This window comes from Pararge aegeria, chromosome 19 (assembly GCF_905163445.1).
Source record: "Pararge aegeria chromosome 19, ilParAegt1.1, whole genome shotgun sequence".
NCBI classification, from domain to species: Eukaryota; Metazoa; Arthropoda; class Insecta; order Lepidoptera; family Nymphalidae; genus Pararge; species Pararge aegeria.
The window spans coordinates 6,241,440-6,263,365 of NC_053198.1; the positions used below are offsets into that span (position 1 = coordinate 6,241,440).

General features: G+C 35.0%; 1 protein-coding gene across 2 annotated transcripts in view; it reads left to right on the top strand.

Annotated features, from left to right (window-relative positions):
- Positions 1-21,926, top strand: part of LOC120632050 (putative epidermal cell surface receptor) — a 54,367-nt gene that overhangs the window by 23,456 nt on the left and 8,985 nt on the right. For both annotated transcript variants that reach the window (XM_039901814.1, XM_039901815.1), the window contains exons 2-10: positions 1,351-1,476; positions 12,941-13,428; positions 14,409-14,595; positions 16,505-16,634; positions 17,432-17,579; positions 17,726-18,107; positions 18,706-18,922; positions 19,582-19,790; positions 21,576-21,906. In XM_039901814.1, the coding sequence (XP_039757748.1) occupies positions 1,368-1,476; positions 12,941-13,428; positions 14,409-14,595; positions 16,505-16,634; positions 17,432-17,579; positions 17,726-18,107; positions 18,706-18,922; positions 19,582-19,790; positions 21,576-21,906 (2,201 nt within the window). In that variant the 5' untranslated portion in view covers positions 1,351-1,367. The remainder of the gene's footprint in view (positions 1-1,350; positions 1,477-12,940; positions 13,429-14,408; positions 14,596-16,504; positions 16,635-17,431; positions 17,580-17,725; positions 18,108-18,705; positions 18,923-19,581; positions 19,791-21,575; positions 21,907-21,926) is intronic.

The window sequence follows — 21,926 nt, forward strand, 5'->3', positions numbered from 1 at the left end:
TTTTAAATTATGTTAATATTAAATTCGATTTCACTCTATTCAATTTTATGTACCTACGTTTTGTACCTACGACCTCGTACGAAAGCGACAATGAATAATGATACAGTTCCAGAGACATAAACAATGGTAGGTACCTACTTCGACTAGGTAGTACATCGAATAAATAAATGTTGCGTCGCAGTTTGATGACCGAATATTTTGATTTCGCAAGCGATTGCATACACTCCTTCTTACTTTGACTTATAAAGTAAACAAACTTTTCAATACTTATTTGTGCAAGGCATTTAAAAATAGAAAAAGGACGATTGCAATTAAATAAATAAAAACCAAATTTTCTATATGTATGTGTGTTTTATTATCATCCGAATATATTTTTTTTAAATAATTAAAAAGCAAGAAATAAATATTTTTTACAACATTTTTAAGTCGGTGGCAAGTAAAATGTACAAATTACTATAGTAATAGTATAGATCATATACTTCGTATTCCTTTTTATATAAACAGGGAAAGTACCACTTATTTGATTTTTTGTATAGAGCAAATTGAAAGGCGGTAGAGTAGGCTACTTTTTATCGGATAGCATTAGAGGAGAATTGTATCTATCCGGAATTTTATCTTCTCCCACAGATCTATTAACTCTTTAAAAACGTAGAAATCATATCCGTGTAAACGGGAGTAATCTTCTCCTAGTCCCCGTTACCGTGCTTTGGTGAATGGCCACGTTAATTTTGTCGCTTGTCAGGGAATATCATTTTTGTCTCCTGCTGAGGCTAGCCGTACAGGGAAACAAACTCAACTAGGACGTATTACTCGGACACCAGCTAGTTGCCAATAATATTTACTATGTGCCGGGAGCCAATGACATGCAGTTCCTGATTCCCGAAATAGCTTGTTTATGTGAACTGTAATATGGTGATAACAAAAAAAAATACCCGGCTAACCAGGGCGCGTTTGCAACCCCCTAGGTTTAAGTTGGCGAACGAAGTTATCACCATCCCCTTACAATTATGTAAACATATATGTATGAACACTTCATAAGCGCCTGTGATAGGCCTGCATGAATAAACAAATTTTTAATTTGAATTTGAACAGAATGAGAAGTGTGAGATTTTCTACCTACGTCAACTTACTCGATCAATTGAAAGTTAACGATGATTTATATGGAATCAAAGAAGCGCCATCTTGTTATGTTACTGGGAAACCGTACTGTCACTAGATGTCGCTATTTCGACGATTTGTATGGTGCAAATCGTAGTTAAATTTCAAGCGTTCGAATAAGTAAACTTAGCTAGCAAATCTCACACTTAGTACTCAGAGTATAGTAAGTAACATTATGAATATTGTCTGCAGATGGAGCGGGAGCGGTGATGTTTCGAGCCGCGTGCGCAGCGGCGCTGTGGTGCGCGCTGGCCGTCGCCGCAGCCGCCTACACCGTCGACTGCAACCACGAATACACCGACTGTGATACGGAGCTAAGTGAGTTACTGAATCATCATCATCATCAATCATCACTTCAACCGATTAAAGACTGGACATATAGGTTTTCTATTCGGAGTTCAAAAATCCTCAGTCTTGAGTCACTTGTTTCCCAGCGATAAGTTTGATTTTTTGCGTCCACCTTATTAGGGCCAACCGAAGCTGCTTTTAGAAGTGTGGGAGCACCATTCCATCACCTTGGGATCCCAATGTTCATCAGTTCTCCAAACTATGTGTCCCGCCCATGGCTACTTCAGCTTCGCGACTCGTTGAGCTGTCTTGTTCTTCTATGCACCACTCCATTTAAGATTGAATCAGGTAGAGAGATTTACTCTTAACATAGCCTTCTTATGAGGCCCATGGTAAGCGACCACGTTTCAGATTCGTAAGTCAATGAGTTACTAAATGACCCCCACTATCAGAGAGACAGTACAGGATTCTCAATACAAATGTCTTACCCAATTGCCGCCTTGGATATTGACTCTCTTGTCTCTCTGACGCAGCGGTGAGCGCTGGGGCTACAAGTTAGATGCCCTTGATTGGAACCCCGGTAACGGCATTTTGGAAATAATTATTTCTGAATTTTCTAAGGTCTGGTCTGATTGGAAGTATTTTGGGAATTACGGTTACATAATAAAATAAGTTTAACCTATAATTTGATGAAAACTTTTCGTAGTTTCCAAACTTAATTTCATATCAATTTTATACTGAAGCAGGGTCGGCAATGAGCGACCTATTTATACTCTGCTCAGTACATTAGCTTGTATGGTGGATAGTTTGCTGGAGGTGGGACAGGATGCACACGAGTGTCAGCGGGGGCTCTAGTAGGATTTAAGATGTATTTTAAAATTGTGATTTAGTTGTTAAGGTTAAGATTTATTACTAACTAGCTGTTGCCCGCGACTTCGTCTGCGTTTGATTTTGTTTTTAAAGTATTCAGTATCGCTAAGCCTTAAATGATTATAGTAGTATATATATATATAACATCAAACATGTGACTATCAATTAATTATAGACAAATAATTTGCAATAAAATAAAGTTGCGACTATAATTAAAGATCTAAGCTATCCTATCTCTTAAGTTAGACCAGACTGCTCACGGTGTGCCAATTTAATTTAAAATCGGTTAAGTAGTTTAGGAGTCCATCGCGGACAAACATCGTGAAAGGAGATTTATATATATTAAGATATGCTAAGGACCACGCCCGAAATAAAGATAATATTATTATTATTATTATAAAAAAACCTATATATAAAAAGAGCTTAATATTAGAATTCAAATAGTCGTAGTTATTTAATGGCGCGTTAGTCCGTGATTTTTAAGCATAGCCATAACAGTCTCGCTCCGCGGTCGGAGCGTGGTTAATACGTGCTTAGGAACAAGTTTTTTTTGAATAAAGATTTGTATGGATGAGCCGAAAAGTATTAAGAACTGTTTACTATTAAGCTATAGCTGCGACTTTGTCGGCGTATAACCAAACTTATTGAATAGTGTTGTCTTAGTGCGGGATTGTTGCGGTTTTGTAAGTCTTTATTTTCCTGAAAAATTTAATATTAAAAAAGCAGTGACTTTCGATATGTTGTACATTATTCTACTAGTCAAGCCCTACCATTTGATGCCCATATTGAATAATATGTAATCCTCCATTTGGAGACGGCGCGGCAGACCTCTTGGAATTTGTTGAAGAGTGTTTGAGAAAAAAAACTAACACTCACTTTCTTAATTATAATATTAAGAAGAAATACAGAATAGAAGAACTATTTTATTTCACAAAAAAAAAAATATGATTTAACATATGCATTTTAATTACATGAGAATGAGGAAAGAGTTTTAGTTATTATTTACAAAGATTTTCTTTTATTTTGATTTTTAATACTTGTTAATTTATTATCATAATCCTGTGTGCTTTAAATATTCGCACGCCGAAATGGCATATGTTGAAGCTCTGTTTTATAGAGACCTAATTTGTACCCATATTCCAGAAAATAAAAACTTTTCTATTCTATTCTAAAACAGACAAAAAAAGGAGACACATAAAGACTGTATTAATAGGTAAGAAATGTAACTATAAAAGCTAAACACCCCTAACAGGATCCCTAAAGGGCAATTTGGGAATTTTTAATTTCTGCATATTCTCTGATCTGGTCTGGTGGGAGGGTACGGCTGTGGCTAGCCACCCTACCGACAAAGACGTGCCGCTGAGCTGTTAAGCGTTCCGCTACGATGTCGCGTAATATAACTGCTTCACCGCTAACAGTCCCCAGAAGCCCATTGCAGTCAAGAGCTAACCTGTTATCATTATTACTTCAGCCGATTGAAGTCCACTGCTTGTTTCCAGCGACTCGTTTTATGTCGTCTGTCATCGAACCGATAATTAAACATAATAAACATACAAATAAACACTTAAATTTGTAATATTAGTATGTATTGGATATTTATATTAGTTGCTATTTTAAATGTCTGGTTGTTTTGCCTTAACTATTTTTGTTATAAGGAAGTTATTTATCGGCTATGTCATGATTTTAAATTCGTGTTTTTGTGTATTGAAATAACTCTACCTACTTTACAAAACGAAATTATAAAAAAGTACATAAATATACTATGACAATACACACATCACCATCTAGCCCCGAAATAAGCTTAGCTTGTGCTATGGGTACTAAGGTGACTGATAAATATTTTTTTTAAACAACCAGACACTGGAAAACATTCATATTCATCATACACACATTTTCCAGTTGTGGGAATCGAACCCACAGCCTTGGACTTAGAAAGCAGGAACGCTGCCCACTGCGCTAATTGGCCTTCAGTTGACTTAATATAAGATTCAAATTGATTCAATAAATCGTTATTAGAGCCTACTATAAAGCTCTGGTATAACTGTTATACAGCTTTAAAATTTTATATTTATTTATTTTGGTACTTACTACTATTATAAATTAAAACTTACACGCTTACTCAGTTCTTATCGTTCTACAATGCAGCAGTATGTTTTTTCCACCGCTATCGGTTATCGTTGCAGATAGGCACCGAGAACAAACCTCTGCGATTTTTTCGGTGCTTTTATACTAATCATTTTAATGTGATTGTTTTATTTGATAAATAAAAAAAAAAGAATTTTTGGCACTGGAAATCTCTTCGTCTGAACTCTTTTTGCGCCGCTATGTGATGACGGCAGATCAAAACACATACCACCTCCACTTCCCGCGAGTGTTGTACGAGGTCACTAAGGAAATATAACGGAGATTAGGCAGCCGCGTCTTGCGTGCTTCCACCATCATCCGCAGCGATCACCACCACGTTTGCAGCATAATGATTATATTGACAGCCGGCTGACGCAGTGGGCAGCGACCTGCTTTCTGAGTTCAAGGCCGTGGGTTCGATCCCCACAGCTGGAAAATGTTTGTGTGATGAACGTGATTTTTTTTCAGTGTCTGGGTGTTTATCTTTATATGTATTTATGTATATTATATTCATAAAAATATTCATCAGCTATCTTAGTACCCAACACAAGCTACGCTTACTTTGGGGCTAGATGGCGATGTGTGTATTGTCGTAGTGTATTTATTTATTACTTGCTCTTTTTTTTTTGCTCGGCTCCCAAGATTCGTAGCGTAATATTAATGGTCTATACAAAAAAGATTTATCTTAAGTTTAAGTTTCTGACAATAACAGACAATTTCATAAAAAAATAGCAAATAAACCACAAAACAAACTCATTCATAAAAAAGAATAAAAAATTTGTCCCGCCAAAAAGTTTCGTTCTTATAATACAAATTCTAGCACATACCTAGTAGTTAGCAACTTTTTGGTAAAGGATTTTTCCTTCACCGAATAAAAAAAACATAGGTTTCGCGGATTTAGCGTAAGAATCGTGCTTTATCACGTGACGAAGCCGTTCTGACTGCGATCAAAATATGTAACCAGCTTAATTAAGAAGTTCTGGTTAAATACTATTATGTCGGTACACATTCGGCAAGAACCGATACCAACAGCCAAAGTCAAAAGATCATAGCATAGGTGTTTCTAATAGCGTATGCGTATACCATCATGAATTGGTTGGAAATAGCCCAGTGGGTAGGACTTCTACTTCACTTTTGGAGGGCCGAGTTGGAATCCCACCACGCACCTCTAACTTTTCTAAGTTATGTGCGTTTTGGCGTAAACCCCTATCAATGTGGGAGGATTTTTTGAGGTACGTGCGTTTTTTTAAGCAATTAAAATATCACTTTCTTCAACGGTGGTGGAAATCATCGCGAGAAAATGCCTGAAAGTTCTCCATTATGATCTCAAAGGTGTGTCCTAATTGTCATCATCATATCAACCCATTGCCGGCCCACTACAGAGTAGGGGTTTCCTTCCACAATGAGAAAGGGTTAAGGCCGTAGTCCACCACACTGGTCCAGTGCGCGTTGCACTAAGGTATGTGGAGTCCACTAATACGTACTGACTCAGCTCTTAGGACTACACACTAAAACCTTATTATTGTGGGAGGAGACCCGTGCTCTCTAGTGGGGGGGTAATATGTAGATATTATGACGAACCTATTCAAAAAAAGGTAAGATCTGACCTAGTAACTGCATTAAAAAGACAACGATTGCCTAGATTATTTTTTAATCGGCTTAGGAACGTATTCGTCTCACAATAATTTATTGGTATTGCCTTAATAACCGGTCCGGAACGTAACATATTCTAACGAAAAAGGTTAACAGAATGTTTCCACTGCTGAGTCATATGTGGGCATTGCCAAATTTTAATACTAAAATCTAGTGTCTAATCAGATTTCCAGTGATTCTCTAAATAAGATCGTACAACGCCTTTAGAGTTTAAACATATTTTAATCAAATGTTTTCAGGAAGAAACCATATCGTAATCCTAGGTATTATTTAAATCGGGTCACATGCATTCATAAAGAAAATTTATATTTAAATTATTTATGAGTATTTTTATATTTTACACAAAATGTATGAAAACAAGTGAAAAAAACCGATAGGAAAAAAAACTATATAACATATTACATTCGATAAGATAACACAAAGCAAAATTAATATTTATTTTAATTGTTTTTATTTATATTAACCTTGACAACCGTATGAAATTCCGTTTGGTAGTTTTATGTTTTTCGCGCCCAGGCAGACAGACCGACTTTGTTTTGTAATATGTAATAAAAAAGACTAGTAATAAAAAATACATAGTGAAGTAAGTAGTTACGCAAAAGGTAGTTTACGAGGAATTGCAAAGAAATAACAGGACATATCTTCCCTATTGAAAGCGCTGTTTTAAATAAACAAAAAAATATGAAAAATGACGGAACCGCCGCCGTTGCGTTGTCGAGTCGTGAGCTCAGTGCCGTTTTTTTCAAAGGAAGATCAACACATTCCGTTGAGCTTTGTTCTTCTTTAAATGTTTCCTCCAACGTTTTTGTAGGAAGTTAGACGGTTGCCGGCCATTAAGCAATCTATCACAAATTGGTCAGACACAGGTAGGTGGTACTCTATAATTACACGTTATTTAATAACCGATGGATGGTTATACCTACTTATCAATGCAAGTTATTTAAAATAAACTACCTACTTCCCTGCTTAAAAAAAACTAGCATTTTCTTGCGGTTTCACCCCCGTGAACCAACGAATAGTAACGAATTAATGAACCTTATTCTATACTCATTACTCAAAGACGTTATATACCCACCCACCCGTACGTATTTTTCTAATTTATGAGTCTCCTAATTAATATGGTATTGTCTCGAATACAGTTTTATGGTAAACTAAAATAGGAAAAATAGAAAAAAGCTAATGTCAAAAGAGTGTATGTAAGCATTCTCTGTTTCAAGAAAATTGTCGCTTTGTGCACCGACTGTAACTGCAGTGCTTCCGCATTTCTTTAACGTTTTGTATACCTGTTATTAGCTATAAACTACCATTGTGTCTATTATTTAACCTTTTTTTACGATTAGTTGGTTTGTACAGCAGAAAATCCATATCCCAGACTTCCAGAAAAGGCGGAAGTTTTCGATTCTCTTTTTATGTCTGTACACCGATTTCTCTGCAGTTTCTTGGTCGATATGAATGCTTTTTTATTATTTACTTTGTAATGAATACTATTTTATGCATTTTATAGTAAGAGTATTCGAGACCTTATTGTAATGAGTATCGCTGTTGCAAAGAGTTGAAAGTTGGAGACGTAAAAAAATTTAGAACTAGTTTTTCAACATACTTTTACAAAGAACCCTAATTTTCCGAACATGAGGTATGATAAAGTATTCATATCTCTCAGTATGCCCGGAGGCCCATACTTTCAAAATGCTATACAAATAATGTAAAAAGGCCAGTCGCGAATGCTGAGTGCAAACGCCGCCATGCGTGTTTCTTGTGATTATGCCAATGACAAGATTTACGTAAGTATTCCTTCAGTTAACCGTTGTTTGGTAATAAACAAATCCATACCTGATATTATCTATGGATCAAAAACTACAACAATGTTCCCCAAATTTTAAACATAATTTGCATTCTGGAGATAGTACCTGGAATATTTTCTCCCGGACACCTTTGAATGAATCCATAGAAACTACCAGAAACCGTTTTCGCGAAATTTACAAAAAAATACTTTGTTATTGAAAGAACGAACTTAGGAAATCTGTTAATTAAAGATTTTACACTAAGATTTTCGTGGTCAATCAACTTTTCTTAAATATAGTTCAACGGGTACATACCACGATTATATTTTTGGATTTGTTGATATTTCCCGATTGAGTCCCGTCGATCCATGCAACTGGGTCGAAATATCCACAAATCAAATATTATCGTTGTATGTACCCGTTAAACTAGACTTAAGAAATCTGATAATAACCGAGATAGCTGATAACTAGGAAAGGAGAAATGGAAGAAGGAGGAGAGAAGAAACATCTCAAATAACATCGCTTAAATTATATATCGTTAAAAAGAAGTTAGTAAGAAGTTCATAATGGCTGGTTTGGTTTTCTATATCATATCAAGGTATATACATGTTGGTCTACTTGAATAAATTCATTCGCCTACACACAGTTTTTAGTTTAAAATGTTTCTATTTGTATCGATGACAGATTTACTGATACTGAGGGAATTAATGATCAATTGTTTAAAAAAATTGGCTACAGGATGAAGTATCATATAACATAATCGTCTGTCATGTAAATTGTATTCAAATATGTATGTATAAATATAAAAACAGACGATACGACATTTTGACGCGTGTAAAGGCGGTCTTAACGATGAAGCTAATACGTTTCTAAAAAGGGAGAAATTCATTTAATACAGACGATTACACATGATTACAGTATGAATTAAAGTGTGACATTAAAAACATGAACATGGTAAACTTTAGTGAGTCTTTATTAAATCTTATTTTGACAACTTCAGCTCAGTGATGAGCGCTGTGGTTTTTTAAGGTGAGAGATCCTAGGTTCGATCCCCGGTCTGGGTAATTTTGAAATTAAAAATTTCAGATTTTACTTTAGTCTGGTCTTTTACGAGGATTCGGAGACTACGGTGGTCCCTACCGACAAAGACGTGCCGCTAGGCGATTAAGCGTTGCGGTACGCGTAAAAACCAATAAGGGTTATGGTTTTTAATATAACTTATTTACCCGTAACAGGTTAGCCATTTACCATCTTGACTGCAGTCAAGGGCTAATTTGAAAATCTATCTAATTGAAAGATAACCTACCAAATCGCATAATGTGGTGGAGATAGGAAGCCTGTACTTATGATGATGAATAGAAAGATTTCTATTACAGACATACTATAATATATATGTTTATTTATATGCACCACCTACCTCTCTTCTTGAGCTGTGTTTAACGCCTTTGATTGCCTGGAAGAGATCGCTATGTAGCGATAAGACCGCCAAATTGTATACTTTTTGTTAAATTTTTTTTTATAATTTTACTATATGTATATGTGGTGTACAATAAAATTGTATTCATTCATACTAAAGCCTTAACACTGCCAACGCAATCATTACTTCTGCAATTCCTAGCTCCTACGATTCTAATGATGCAATTTCAAGATTCACATTGAAGTCCCTTATTGTCGATCTTCATAGCATAGTTAAAAATGAATCTTCTGCTTACAATATTTAGGATTATAATTCTTTACACCTCAATAACACTTATCTATAACATCGCGATGCCATCACCATGCATCAACGTCTTGAGCACCATTGTTCACTGACCTTGTTCCATTTAAAAGCTTTGATTTGATCGAAAGGAGCTGGGAAAAGTGAAGGTGTTTTGAGGTCAAGTAGAAAAGTAAGCTTTATCTAGTGTTCAACACCAAAGTAATAAGATGCATAGAAGAAGCTAAGAGTTTTTCGGTTGACATCATGGAGACGTGTCTACAGTCTAGTCTATACGTTTGGAAAAATGGAGTTCCATTCGATTTGCATGTGTGCGTGCAAAAGCAAGACCGGTGGGCAAAAAGAGTTACAGATTGAAATCCGAGGGAAGGGAAGCGATCTAGAGGACGGTAGAGAATTAGGTTAAGCGATGATTTTTATACGTGATAGAGATGCATGGAAAGGAATGGAGGAGGACTTCGTCCAAAGAGCGTACTGAATTGCGAAACTTTTAAAATAAACAGTTTAGTTTTTAGTTTTTAAATTTATCTCTTAAGTTTTATTTTCTTCATATTGAAGAACGTCTATATTTCATGATGCATGCAGAGTTAGCCTGTTAGTGGGGTATAAGTACAATGAAAATTCATAATATTACCATTATGTTTATAATAAATTTGAGGCATTGTATATAACGTTGGCTTCCTTTTAAATAAATAAATAAAAAGTAAGTTAAGAAAAATAGTTATAATGCACATTTTGTTTTAAATAAAAGTTTGAATATTTATGTTTTTAACAATGATTTTATTTTCAGTAATAAAAGGCTTTATTATATTCCATTGGAACCGAATGAATCGAAAGCATTTAATTCCACCTTTCTTTATAACATGACGATAAACATGACTATAATTGTACAAACATAAGTAGCTAATGATTTCACTTTAAACAGTAAAGGTTTTAAAAATGTAAGATCGCGGATGTTCTCCCACGGATGTCCACCTGTTACTTGAACTTGAGATGTGAACGGATTTCCTTAAGAGTTATGAGCGATGAGCGCTGCACGAAGCCGATGCTCTATCACGCATAAACAAGAAGTAGGGTAACCAAATATAACACTCCATTCTTGGAATTAAAAAAAAACCTATTAGTTTTATGAAAATAATATCTAAATTTATTTCATTAAAACACAAAAAAATTGCTCAGGTGCAAAGCTGGCCTTATAACTTTAACTGCTTCTTAACTTAAGGTCAAAGTAAAGACAAAATGAATGTTAACGAATATACGTACAATATTGAAATAAGGAACCCACGAATATTTAATACTAACAAATATTAAAATACACATCTAATATATATTTATGTTATGATAAACATCACATACTTAATAATTTTTCAATAATAATTGTTCTATGAATTTTAAATTTTCTTAAGTTATGACTAATTTCAAGTCCAAGATGGCCGCCACTAAAAAATGGCGTATTAAATGTTTTTTTTTACAACTCGCTCAAACAATAGTGTACACTATATTAAAAGGAGTGGGTTTTTAAATCTTAAATTAATATATTATTTTAAATATAAATTGTGGATTAATCGATTAATTAAACATAATGATATGTAGACTCGATATTTGTCTACAAATTGTATCAAGTCTTTGTCAAGTCAACGGAGATGGCTATAAAGAATAGTTTAAAAATGTAAAATAATGAGCATTAGCCAACTTTGGCAAATAATTGCATTAATCGTCACAGTGCAAAAATATGATATCGGGACATCCTACCGAAATGGGAACTGTTGGTAATCATATACTTATACAAGTAGCCGGATACACGATCAGTTTACGCAACTGTATGGGCATAACGCGATGTTAGTCATTAGCACGACATGTCATCGGTATTTTAAGGGTTTCACTCTTTCAAAATATCACAGAAAGATCCTCCTGGCGTTGAGCTCATAAAACAGATCTTCGGCAATATACCCTGAATGAGGGCAATATACCCTCAATGAGGGTATATTATTGCAGGAGTGAGTATAGCAAATTAAGCTTAATTTTGATAATCTATATGATGCCGATAATAACTTATATTGAGGAGCTTACATAATTGTATATGCCTATATACCGCTTGAATAAGATATAAAATATACTGATTTGATAGACAAGAATTTTAATAAATATATCAATATACGGCAGTAATCTATCTATCTAGAACGTAAGATAAGTCGAGTGGTAACATTAAATCAGGGCTTTTAACAACTTTATTTTTGATGAAATATACGAGTAGGTATTGGCGAGAGCTACGATCATTGTATAGAACGAAACACACCGTACGAACGCCATCGCGTCTGGTAATGTCGGTCAATACCACATTGTGAATGGGGCTGATTCTATAACGTATACAAATTAACCGGTTGGTGCAGTTCGAGCTTTTGGCGTCCTTTAGATGACCTAGTTTGAGATAGCCGTGAAGATTAAGGTCGTTACTATATGACCAAGCTTAACGTATTAGCACAATAGGAAGGTTTGTGAACGCTTAGTTATTTGTTGATTGGCGATTATTGCGCTGGTATTTTAATTGACAATTGCTTTTTAATATAAGGTATTACAAATAAACCATATAGAATGTTTTTTATAGAAGAGGGTAAAGATATTAAAGAAATTGATCTTTGTCTATCATTTATTCTTTTTCATTTTTTTAAAAGAAATTATTATTATTAACTTTATATATCTAGAAAAGTTGCAGCTGTAATAGAAGTGTATTCTCCATAGAAAGTGGAAGTAAAAGTTGCACAGTACACAGTGTATGTAAATTATTTATAACTCGTTTATGTTAAACTGAAGTACTTATTAATGGCTAGGAATTAGCATTATTTATAGACACGTACTTGTACGTGTTTAAAAGAAAATTTGCATCTTACAGCACGTTAAACTTATATGAAACTCGACAAAGGAATTAGATTATTCATTTTTTAAATTATCCGTTTAAGAACTAAGATTCAATACAAAGTTTTTTAACTAATACTATTGAATCTATCTTGCTACAAATATTAATGTTTGTCTTATAGCTTATCATAATTTAAATCAAGAAAAGTCGATCAGATTTTAATGACAGTTAAATCGATTACAATAACGGATCTATTGACCAAGTTCCCATTACTGCTTTGTATTGTATCAAAGGATTATTAACGCTTAATAATTCGAGAAGTCGTGTTAATTGTTAATTGTTTCAATCCCACGGTGTTCTGTATCTTCTAATCATGATTATCTTCCATGACATACCTCGTTAATAAAAGAAATAGATATGTACTACAAAATTTATATTTCTCGGTTATGCCTAAGAGTTTCGATTTCATTTAACGTATTATGTTTTTATTTGCAGGTAAAATTACTGATGATGAGGAAACGGCATCAACATTACCACATAAAACATCATCAGTAATAGATGTGACGACTCCTGGAACAACTACTACATCTACGGAAGAACCAACACGATCAACAGCTGAAGAGCAAATTACGAAACGAAACAATACAGAAGCGCCTAAATCCCCTGATACTAAAGAAGCCACAGAGTCTATAGCAAGACCTATGCCTAGGTTATTAAATTTAAATGTTGAAGAATTACAAAATTTCGCTATTGCGTTACATAATCAAACCAAAGGACCAAAAAAAGCTTTAGAGGATCTTAGTGATGTAAATTTGGATAACGAAGATGAGGATGAGCCTCCGAGACTTATGGGAAACGATCCTAAAAATAAACAGATACCTGATAAATTTTATACAAATCTCCAGGCGCCCTTCAATCCATTGTTGACAATTGATAAATCTGAAGAAATAGAAACATGTAAGGAGAATGAAGTTACGTATAAGGTTAGTTATTATAAAAATAATGTTTATTTAATCAGAGCAATCTGTACTTATTTTGTAAATGCGAATGTTCGAATGGATGTTTGTTACTCAACCACGCCAGAACGGCTGAACGGATCTCGATGAAATTTAGGACATAGATAGTTTATAGTCTGGAATAGTACATGCACTAGTCTTTATACAGTGATAATGAAAGGTTATCGTGGGGTACTTTTCACAGACCAAGAAATTGACATGTTGTTATGCAAAGTGGTAGTTCAGGGGCCACAAAAAAGGCATACACATCAAAAACTTCCAAGGGAACATACGAAAACAAATGCAATGTCCACGTGCAAAAATCAAAAAACTTATCTATACTTTTTCAAAACCATTCGTCATCATCATCAACAGCCCATTAGCGGTCTACTGCAGGGCACAGGTCTCCTCTCAGAATTAGAAGGTTTAAGGCCGTAGTAGTTGTAGATAGACTCCAAACGCCCTTGAGATCATTATGTAGAACTCTTAAGCATGCAGGTTTTTCTTCACCGTTAAAGTATGTAATATTATAATTGCTTAAAACATACACACATATATCTCCTAAAATAGTCTGGTTTATGTATTATGTATTATGTATAATGGTATTTTGTTTATGTATTATTGTAGTCTGGTTTATGTATTAGTATGTAGATATTCGTATGTATGTACTAAATAGTGTACCCCACCTATTTGTTTTCTTTTTAGTTTTCCTAATCCTAAGGTTGCCTGGCAGAGACCGCTACTTAGCGATAAGGCCGCCTTTTGTATCCTGCTTCATTCTTCATGTGTTTGTTCTTTTTTTTTTGTCTCGTTTTTCTGAGTGGTGTACAAATAAAGAGTATAAATAAAAATAAAATAAAAATGTCGGTCCCCCCCAAAAGGGAAGCCGAAGTCTTACCCACTAAGCTATCAACGCTTCCAAATTCAATACAAAACAATTAGTAATTAAAAAACATATTCCACTACAGATCGGTGAACGTGTAGACAGAGGCTGTGAAGAGACATGTGAGTGTTCATCTGGTGGTATTTTTGAATGCTCGCCGAGATGCAAACAACCATTCATACGTCGAGGCAGGCGTCTCAACGATCCCCTGTGTTTTGAATCTCCGGTCGATGAATGCTGTTCTATTATTGCGTGCGCTACAGGGAATGGAGGTAATACAAATCTTTGTTTTGAATTGTAATTCAAAAAAACTAATAATATTTGAATAAAAATATAAGAAAATATATGGAGAAAGAATTATGCTTTCTAATTACTAAGGGTGTGCGAAAATAATAAACCTATTAAAACTTAACTCATCCATCATTCCGACTTTCAATTAAATTTTCATCATTGGATAGAAACAGTTGTTGCTTTGCGGAATTCCATTCTATATTATGAAAACTAAGCTTAATTTGCTATACGCCGCGAAAAGCAAGAGAATCTTCGGCAATGTACTCTCTACACTCTACACACCTTTCGCCCCGACAATCGAGCATCCTCAGAGTCAGGAGATGTTGACTTTACAATAAATTAATATACTGTGTCAATACACACATTTCCATCCAGCCCCAAAGTAATAATTGTTAAGAATACACACTCACTATACAATTATATATAAAGATTGAAGAAATTATAATATACACCGTACAGATTATCTTCCCATACTATTGCTTTTCGCAGAGTATAGCGAATTAAATTGATTTTCATAGCATTTTCAACAGAAAAGCCTCTTTGGAACGTTTCACCTGACCTATCATTATACCTTTTATTCCTTATCTTAGAAGATGAAAATGTCTTAATTTTCGGTAACGTTATTGTTCATTAGCTATGTTACACGATATCTAAAAGGTATGGACAAACTCCCTAGTCAACATCTCCTGAGGATGCTTCGGTGTCGGAGCGAACCATGCGTAGAGCGTGCATTGCCGAAGATCTGTTTGGTGTGGATTATTAAGATTGAAGAAATTATAAATCACACCATACATATTCTTCGACTTTTCGGGAAGTATAGCAAAATTAAGCTTAATTTTCATAATAGGAATCGGTAAAAAGAAAATTGGAAGCAGAAATTAGCATGGCGGTAAGACTTCCCCGGTGAGCTCTGTGGATCTGATAACAGTGTTTTTTGAATGAACAAGAAATTAACTCACCTTTTAGGTATCTTCTTCTTCTACTACTATGCTTATTTCTGTCGCTAAGCAGCATTATTGCAATGCTGTGTTCCGCTCTGAAGCGCGTAGTTGCCGGTGTAATTAAAGGCAGATGAGGATTCACATCCACGCCTCAGCTTGATGGACACAGGGTAACACTTTTAGAGGATGTGTTCCTTGCATGCCCTGCGAAGTGTTGCTCTGTTTATAGGCGATGGTTATCCACTTACCATCAAATGGACCAAGATATGTTTGGTCTATAAATTATTTTTTAATTTCCTGCAGGGCTAGCACGGGCAGGAGACAAATATCATATCCCTCGATTAGATCCACTTACTATCAAATGGACCAATATATGTTTGGTCTATTAATTGTTTTTTAATTTCCTGCAGGGCTAGCACGGGCAGGAGGCAAATATCATATCCCTCGATTAGATCCACTTACCATCAAATGGACCAAGATATGTTTGGTCTATTAATTGGTTTTTTAATTTCCTGCAGGGCTAGCACGGACAGGAGACAAATATCATATCCCTCGATTAGATCCACTTACCATCAAATGGACCAAGATATGTTTGGTCTATTAATTGGATTTTTAATTTCCTGCAGAGCTAGCACGGGCAGGAGACAAATATCATATCCCTCGATTAGATCCCCTGACAAGGGATACAATTAACGTGTCCACCTGCTAAAGTACGGGAATAAAGAATAGGAGAAGTTTGCCTTCGTTTATTATTACACATATATTATTTGGATATTATTTCCACTTGTGCGAGAAGCTGTGGGAGAAGATATATTGGTATCCTTTCCCCGGTGATATAATTGTGCACTGCCCATGCTAGCCGTGCTGAAGTTGATAATATTATCTATGTTGGTAAAAATTTGTTTCTCTCAACCACTGTAATTAACAGTTTCTAATATCGTTTGTTTAGATGCAAAACCAACGACTCTAGAGGTGTGTCGTTACGGCAATGAAACTTATCCAGTGGGCGGAAAGTGGAATATCAGGTGTGATCAAACGTGCACTTGCGAAGAGCATTCTGTTGTCACTTGCAAACCGAGGTGAATAATAATTGTATTACAATTAAATTCCATCAAAAATGAAATGCAACCCTTTTTTTATTATTCATTCATTGATAGTGGTATTATTGTTATTATATCAAGCTAAGCAAGGTCATCTAGTTCACTTGGGTACATTTTATCGGTCGCGCTTTTAGATAACTAAGTATAACAACAAACATTAAATTTATAAACATTTTAATCCATGACGCACATCGAGAATGCCATTAAAAATAATGACAAACTTGACTTAGGGCCCAAACTTGGATGGAAAGGGTAAAATTTGGGTAGCTTTTCCATTTATATCTAAGTATAGGGAAAACCACAAGATTTTGACCAACTCTAAAAGTTAACAATGTAATTATGGTGCGATAATAAAATAAATAATAATTTATTAAACTCCTTATTTGTGTACCACAACATTAACATTTACAAAATATAATTAAAACAGAAACATAAAGAAATAAGTAGAATGCTAAAGGCCCTATCGCTTAATAGCGATATCTGCCAGACACCTTTGAATTAGGAAAAATAAAGAAGAGGAGAATAGACTGCTGAGATATACGAGTATCTTGTTTAACTTTAATTCAAAATTGACGCTGTGCCCGCGTAACTGTTGTACCAAGCTTTTTATTGATGAACAGGTTTGGATCTTAAATGGCTTTTGTAGATTGGCAAGTTAGTTTAATGTGGCCCCGGTATTTTGTCAGGTTTAAACGGGATTTTTTTATTATTATAACTAACAGTACTGTTGAACTTGAATGTACTTGCATGCTTAATATTTCACTGTGTTATTTTAGGTGCAAGCGTCTACCGCAATCTGATAAATGTATCAACGTACAGGATCCTCATGACGAGTGTTGTGAGGTACAAATATGTGACGTTTCTCAAGATGTCCACGAAGAGCCTGTTGATAATAGCACCACTTCTACAACAACTACTACACCGGTAAGTTCTACATAAAAATACAATGATATACCATATTATGATTGTATAGATATATATATATATATATATATATAAATATCTAAACAATTATATAGAGTAATACATACAATCATAAAACATATTCATAACAGATTATCTTTTTGTAGATACCGAAAGATTTACAAGAACTAATTAAACCTCAGACAACGCACCGCCCATTGGTATTGACTGAACCTATAGGTTCAATCAAAGTCTTACAGAACAATAGTGTTCAAATCAATCTTATGCACATGAACAAAAGTGACGATCCCATTCATCTACTATTGAGTAGTGATGGGGGAAGAACCTACCATGATGTGGAATTGAAATATTCGAATTTGATTCTTAATCTTGAAGGGGGTAAAGATTATGTAGTCAAAACTAAAGAAACTGGAACCAAATTTAATTTTACAATAACAGCGTCCGATGTTGGTAATGAAGTACCAGTAGAGGAAACTGTTAATGTGACGAAGGAGGGTTGTTATCATGACGGCCAATTTTATGGAGTTGGTAAGTTAAACATATATCAATTTAATTTAATGAAAATATATTTTTTTTAAATAAAATACTATACAATAAAATTTATTCATAACCTGAATAACCGAAACGTGGATGCATTTGTCGCTAAACAGTCAAGCTAAACCTTTTCGTAAAAAATCGAGCGAGTATTTTTTTACCAGATAAGGCAATTTAATACATTGTAACAAATATCTCGTAAATTTACCTCTAAGACTCCAAGGGCAAACTACATGGCAAATATAAAAAAATAAAATAAAAGTGCGAGTCGAACTCGTGCATGAAGTATATCAATACATAAGCAAAAATTCATGTCTGTTGTAATGGAACTCCCTTAAATATTTATTCTATCACGGTTCATGAGATACAACCTGGTGACAGACAGTTAGTAATAGGGTCCCGGTTTATCCCTTTGAGTACGAAACCTTAAAAATACAAAACTCAATCAGATGGACATACTTGCGCCGGTTAATGTATTCAGCCATCTCAGCTGCATCTCCTGATCCTAAAGTTATCTTGCTGATATAATAAAAATAATTTAAAGTAAACAATTAGAAACTTGTAAGGAACTAAAAGAACTTTTAACTTACAGGCGACGAATTTCAAATTGGTTGCACGGAACTCTGTGAATGCACTGGACCTGACAGTAGAGAATGTGCACCTCTGATTTGTCCTTCACATGTTGGTCTGGAACTTGTGTCGAAAGGCTGTGTGCGATGGGCCCCGAATCCACCACCTCAGCCTCCGAACTGTTGTCCGAGGACTGCGCGGTGCCTGAGCGATGGAACTTGTCATTTCAATGGTGTGCCGTAAGTTTTCCTTGACAAATTATTTCCCAAATTTAATTTCGTCAAACCATTTCGATGTTCATCCGTATCTCCCTTGAATATAAACAACGTGGTTAGTCTCAGTAAAATATTAGAGACTTTCGGAGAAAGAAAGCGTAATACATTCATTGACAACAGCAAAACACTCAATCATCATCATCATCATCATCACCATCATCATCATCATGTCAACCACTACAGGGCACGGGTCTCCTACCACGCTACAATCACCCAAAAATCTATGGAATATTTTTTACCAGTTTGGTAACCAGAAACTTAAATCTCAATGATTTTTAACTTCTTTCTTTTAATGAAGGAAGGAAAAGAACTTTCAAAAAAGGATCTTTGACCTCCTCTCCTCTTCTTATTTAGATTTTTTAAATTTTAACGTCACTAATTATGATCAACAGTTTGTCACAATTTGAATTCCAATGATACCATAGCACAACAATCCTATTATATATTTATACCCAGCTTTAATACGTGATCTGTTAAAAAAATACGTAGACACATCATTAAATAAAAAATATACTATTTCTAAATAAAATTTTTTTCAAAATAGCCTCCTTTCTGACAAAGTTATCATCCTCAAGCTCAGGGATTGTATTACTTAATGTTCAAAAAGTTTTATTTTCTTTTAGAATTCAGAATTGGAGTGAAGTTCCACTGGAACTGACAGGATGTGAGCAGCATTGTTTTTGTGAGAATGGAGAATTAGACTGCCAGGAGGCGTGCAATCCACTGCCACCTATACCTCCTCAAACACTAAGATGTCCACCGCAAAGTCGACCGGCGCCTGTAAACATATCCGACGACGACTGTTGCAAGCAATGGGGTTGTATACCCCATGGTAAGCTAGCCCTTAGCCGATATCTTAATTTTTGGAAACCAAATATTATCATAGAGCCGCAGACATTCATTTTTTATTAACTACAATATTTTTAATAATTACTTGATGTATAAGTTTTATTTATTTGCACATGCAGTATTACATTCACCAAACATCAGACTTTGACTACAAGTATGTTATCATTACAAACATCATTAAATTTCATGTCATTAGCTTCATAAAGTAATTGCATGTTCGCTAATTTATTTATCATACATTATTGCTTACAGCTGGAAACATGAATGCATCAAATTTTCAGACCTATCGATTGCCGTCTCACAAACCAACAGTCTCACAAGTAGTGGTCAACTATGTGACACCAGTTACACCTGTAATACCACCGATTACCAATTACTTACTACCTACACCTGCCATGACTGCTGACAATAATTTCCACAGACATTTGAGTCCTCCAATGAAAGATTTTCCAAAAGTCCCTGAGACCTTAAGACCCATGGCTGTTTACAACGACACTTTCAAATCTGAACTTGATCGACCATCGAAACAATTTATGGGTAACAATATTACAGTATTTATCCCAGAAGATATCGATTCTCCATTTAAAACAATACACCCCGAACCTCCTATGGTAAACAATAATTTCGATTGGGAAATCAAATCATCACATTCAAAAGGCCCTGTTTTATCCAATCACTTCAAAAACATTCATAGCAGTTTGGCTCATGATATAAATATTTACCAGAGCCAACCATTAAATAAACCTGATGGCAAACTTCACGGATTTATACAGGAATCTAAATATAATTTGAATACTAATGAAATGAAATCGATGACTTCAAACTCCCCTCAGCAATTTTTTAAGCAAATGTATAGCAGTCCAACCGTGAAAAAGGTTCCAGTATCTCAACAGAACAACATAAATTACTTTCTTCCTGTATATGATAAAAATTCACACGTTCATGTACCATTTCAATTAGGGGATACAAAAAGTGATGATGAAATTCCTAAGCTCAATCAACCTTATTTTGACCCTAACATTCACAAAAAGTTCAATAATGACTATACGACTATCAACTTACGTAATAAAATGCTTCCCAGTTCCATTGACTATCCCAACCCCAAGTCCCATACTTCCCTTGGAAAACATGTGACTATAATGCAAAACAAAGAATCGATAGCTGGATTACGGACTGATATTAAATCGAGTATGTGGAGAAAAGATCTTGATACACATTTATTAACCAAAGAACCCAATCCGTATGAAACAGTTTTGCACAAGGTTTCATCTAACCCCAAGGCCGAATTACATTCTTTGTTTAACCCCATTATGAAGGAGGTTCCAAAGACACCTATTAAAACTTACTCGTCTCTCGATCTTGAACATCTCCTCAACCAAATGGAATTAGAATCTGAAGTTAATAGAAACACTGGACGATCAGCGGATAAAAGCCACGGTACATCCGCGGCAGGTCAGTGACCTAGCCTTGAAATGAATCTTTCTATGTATGGCCTTAATACACTATATAATAATTTTGACAGAGCGACTTTTCTTTACGTTGACCGATTATTTATACCCGTAAAATTAAAAGTAACAAACTAACCGCAAACTCAATTTGTTCCTTGCTTCTTTCATACCACTAATGTCATTACTTTTATTACATTTAACCACATCAAATAGCACTTCTTAAGTAGAATTCTATTTGTTTTTTATTATCATTATTTTATTAATCAATGCAGTAACTACTCAAAGCAGTAACTAAAATATATTGGTTGTGTGAATTACAGGTCAAATTCCACCAGGATTCCCTGCGAAACCCCCATCGCATGGACAGCCCCCTCAATTCCTACCAACGGTGCCACCTGAGGATCGATACCCACAAGAAGATATTCCCGATTACGACCAGAATAATATACATCGTCCGGTTAACCCCCTAGTTCCATCCCTATCTGGGCTTCCTCCAGGATTACCGATACCGAGTTATGGAGACGAGAATAAGAAGCTTGCGGTATTGTCGTTGCAAGGAGATTCCCCCACGAGCATAAAGATGTTATTTGGTCTCCCACCAGTATTAGTGGGACTACGTGGCAGTGTTGACTTGAGATATACGGATTCAGCGTAAGTTGCATGAAATGAAA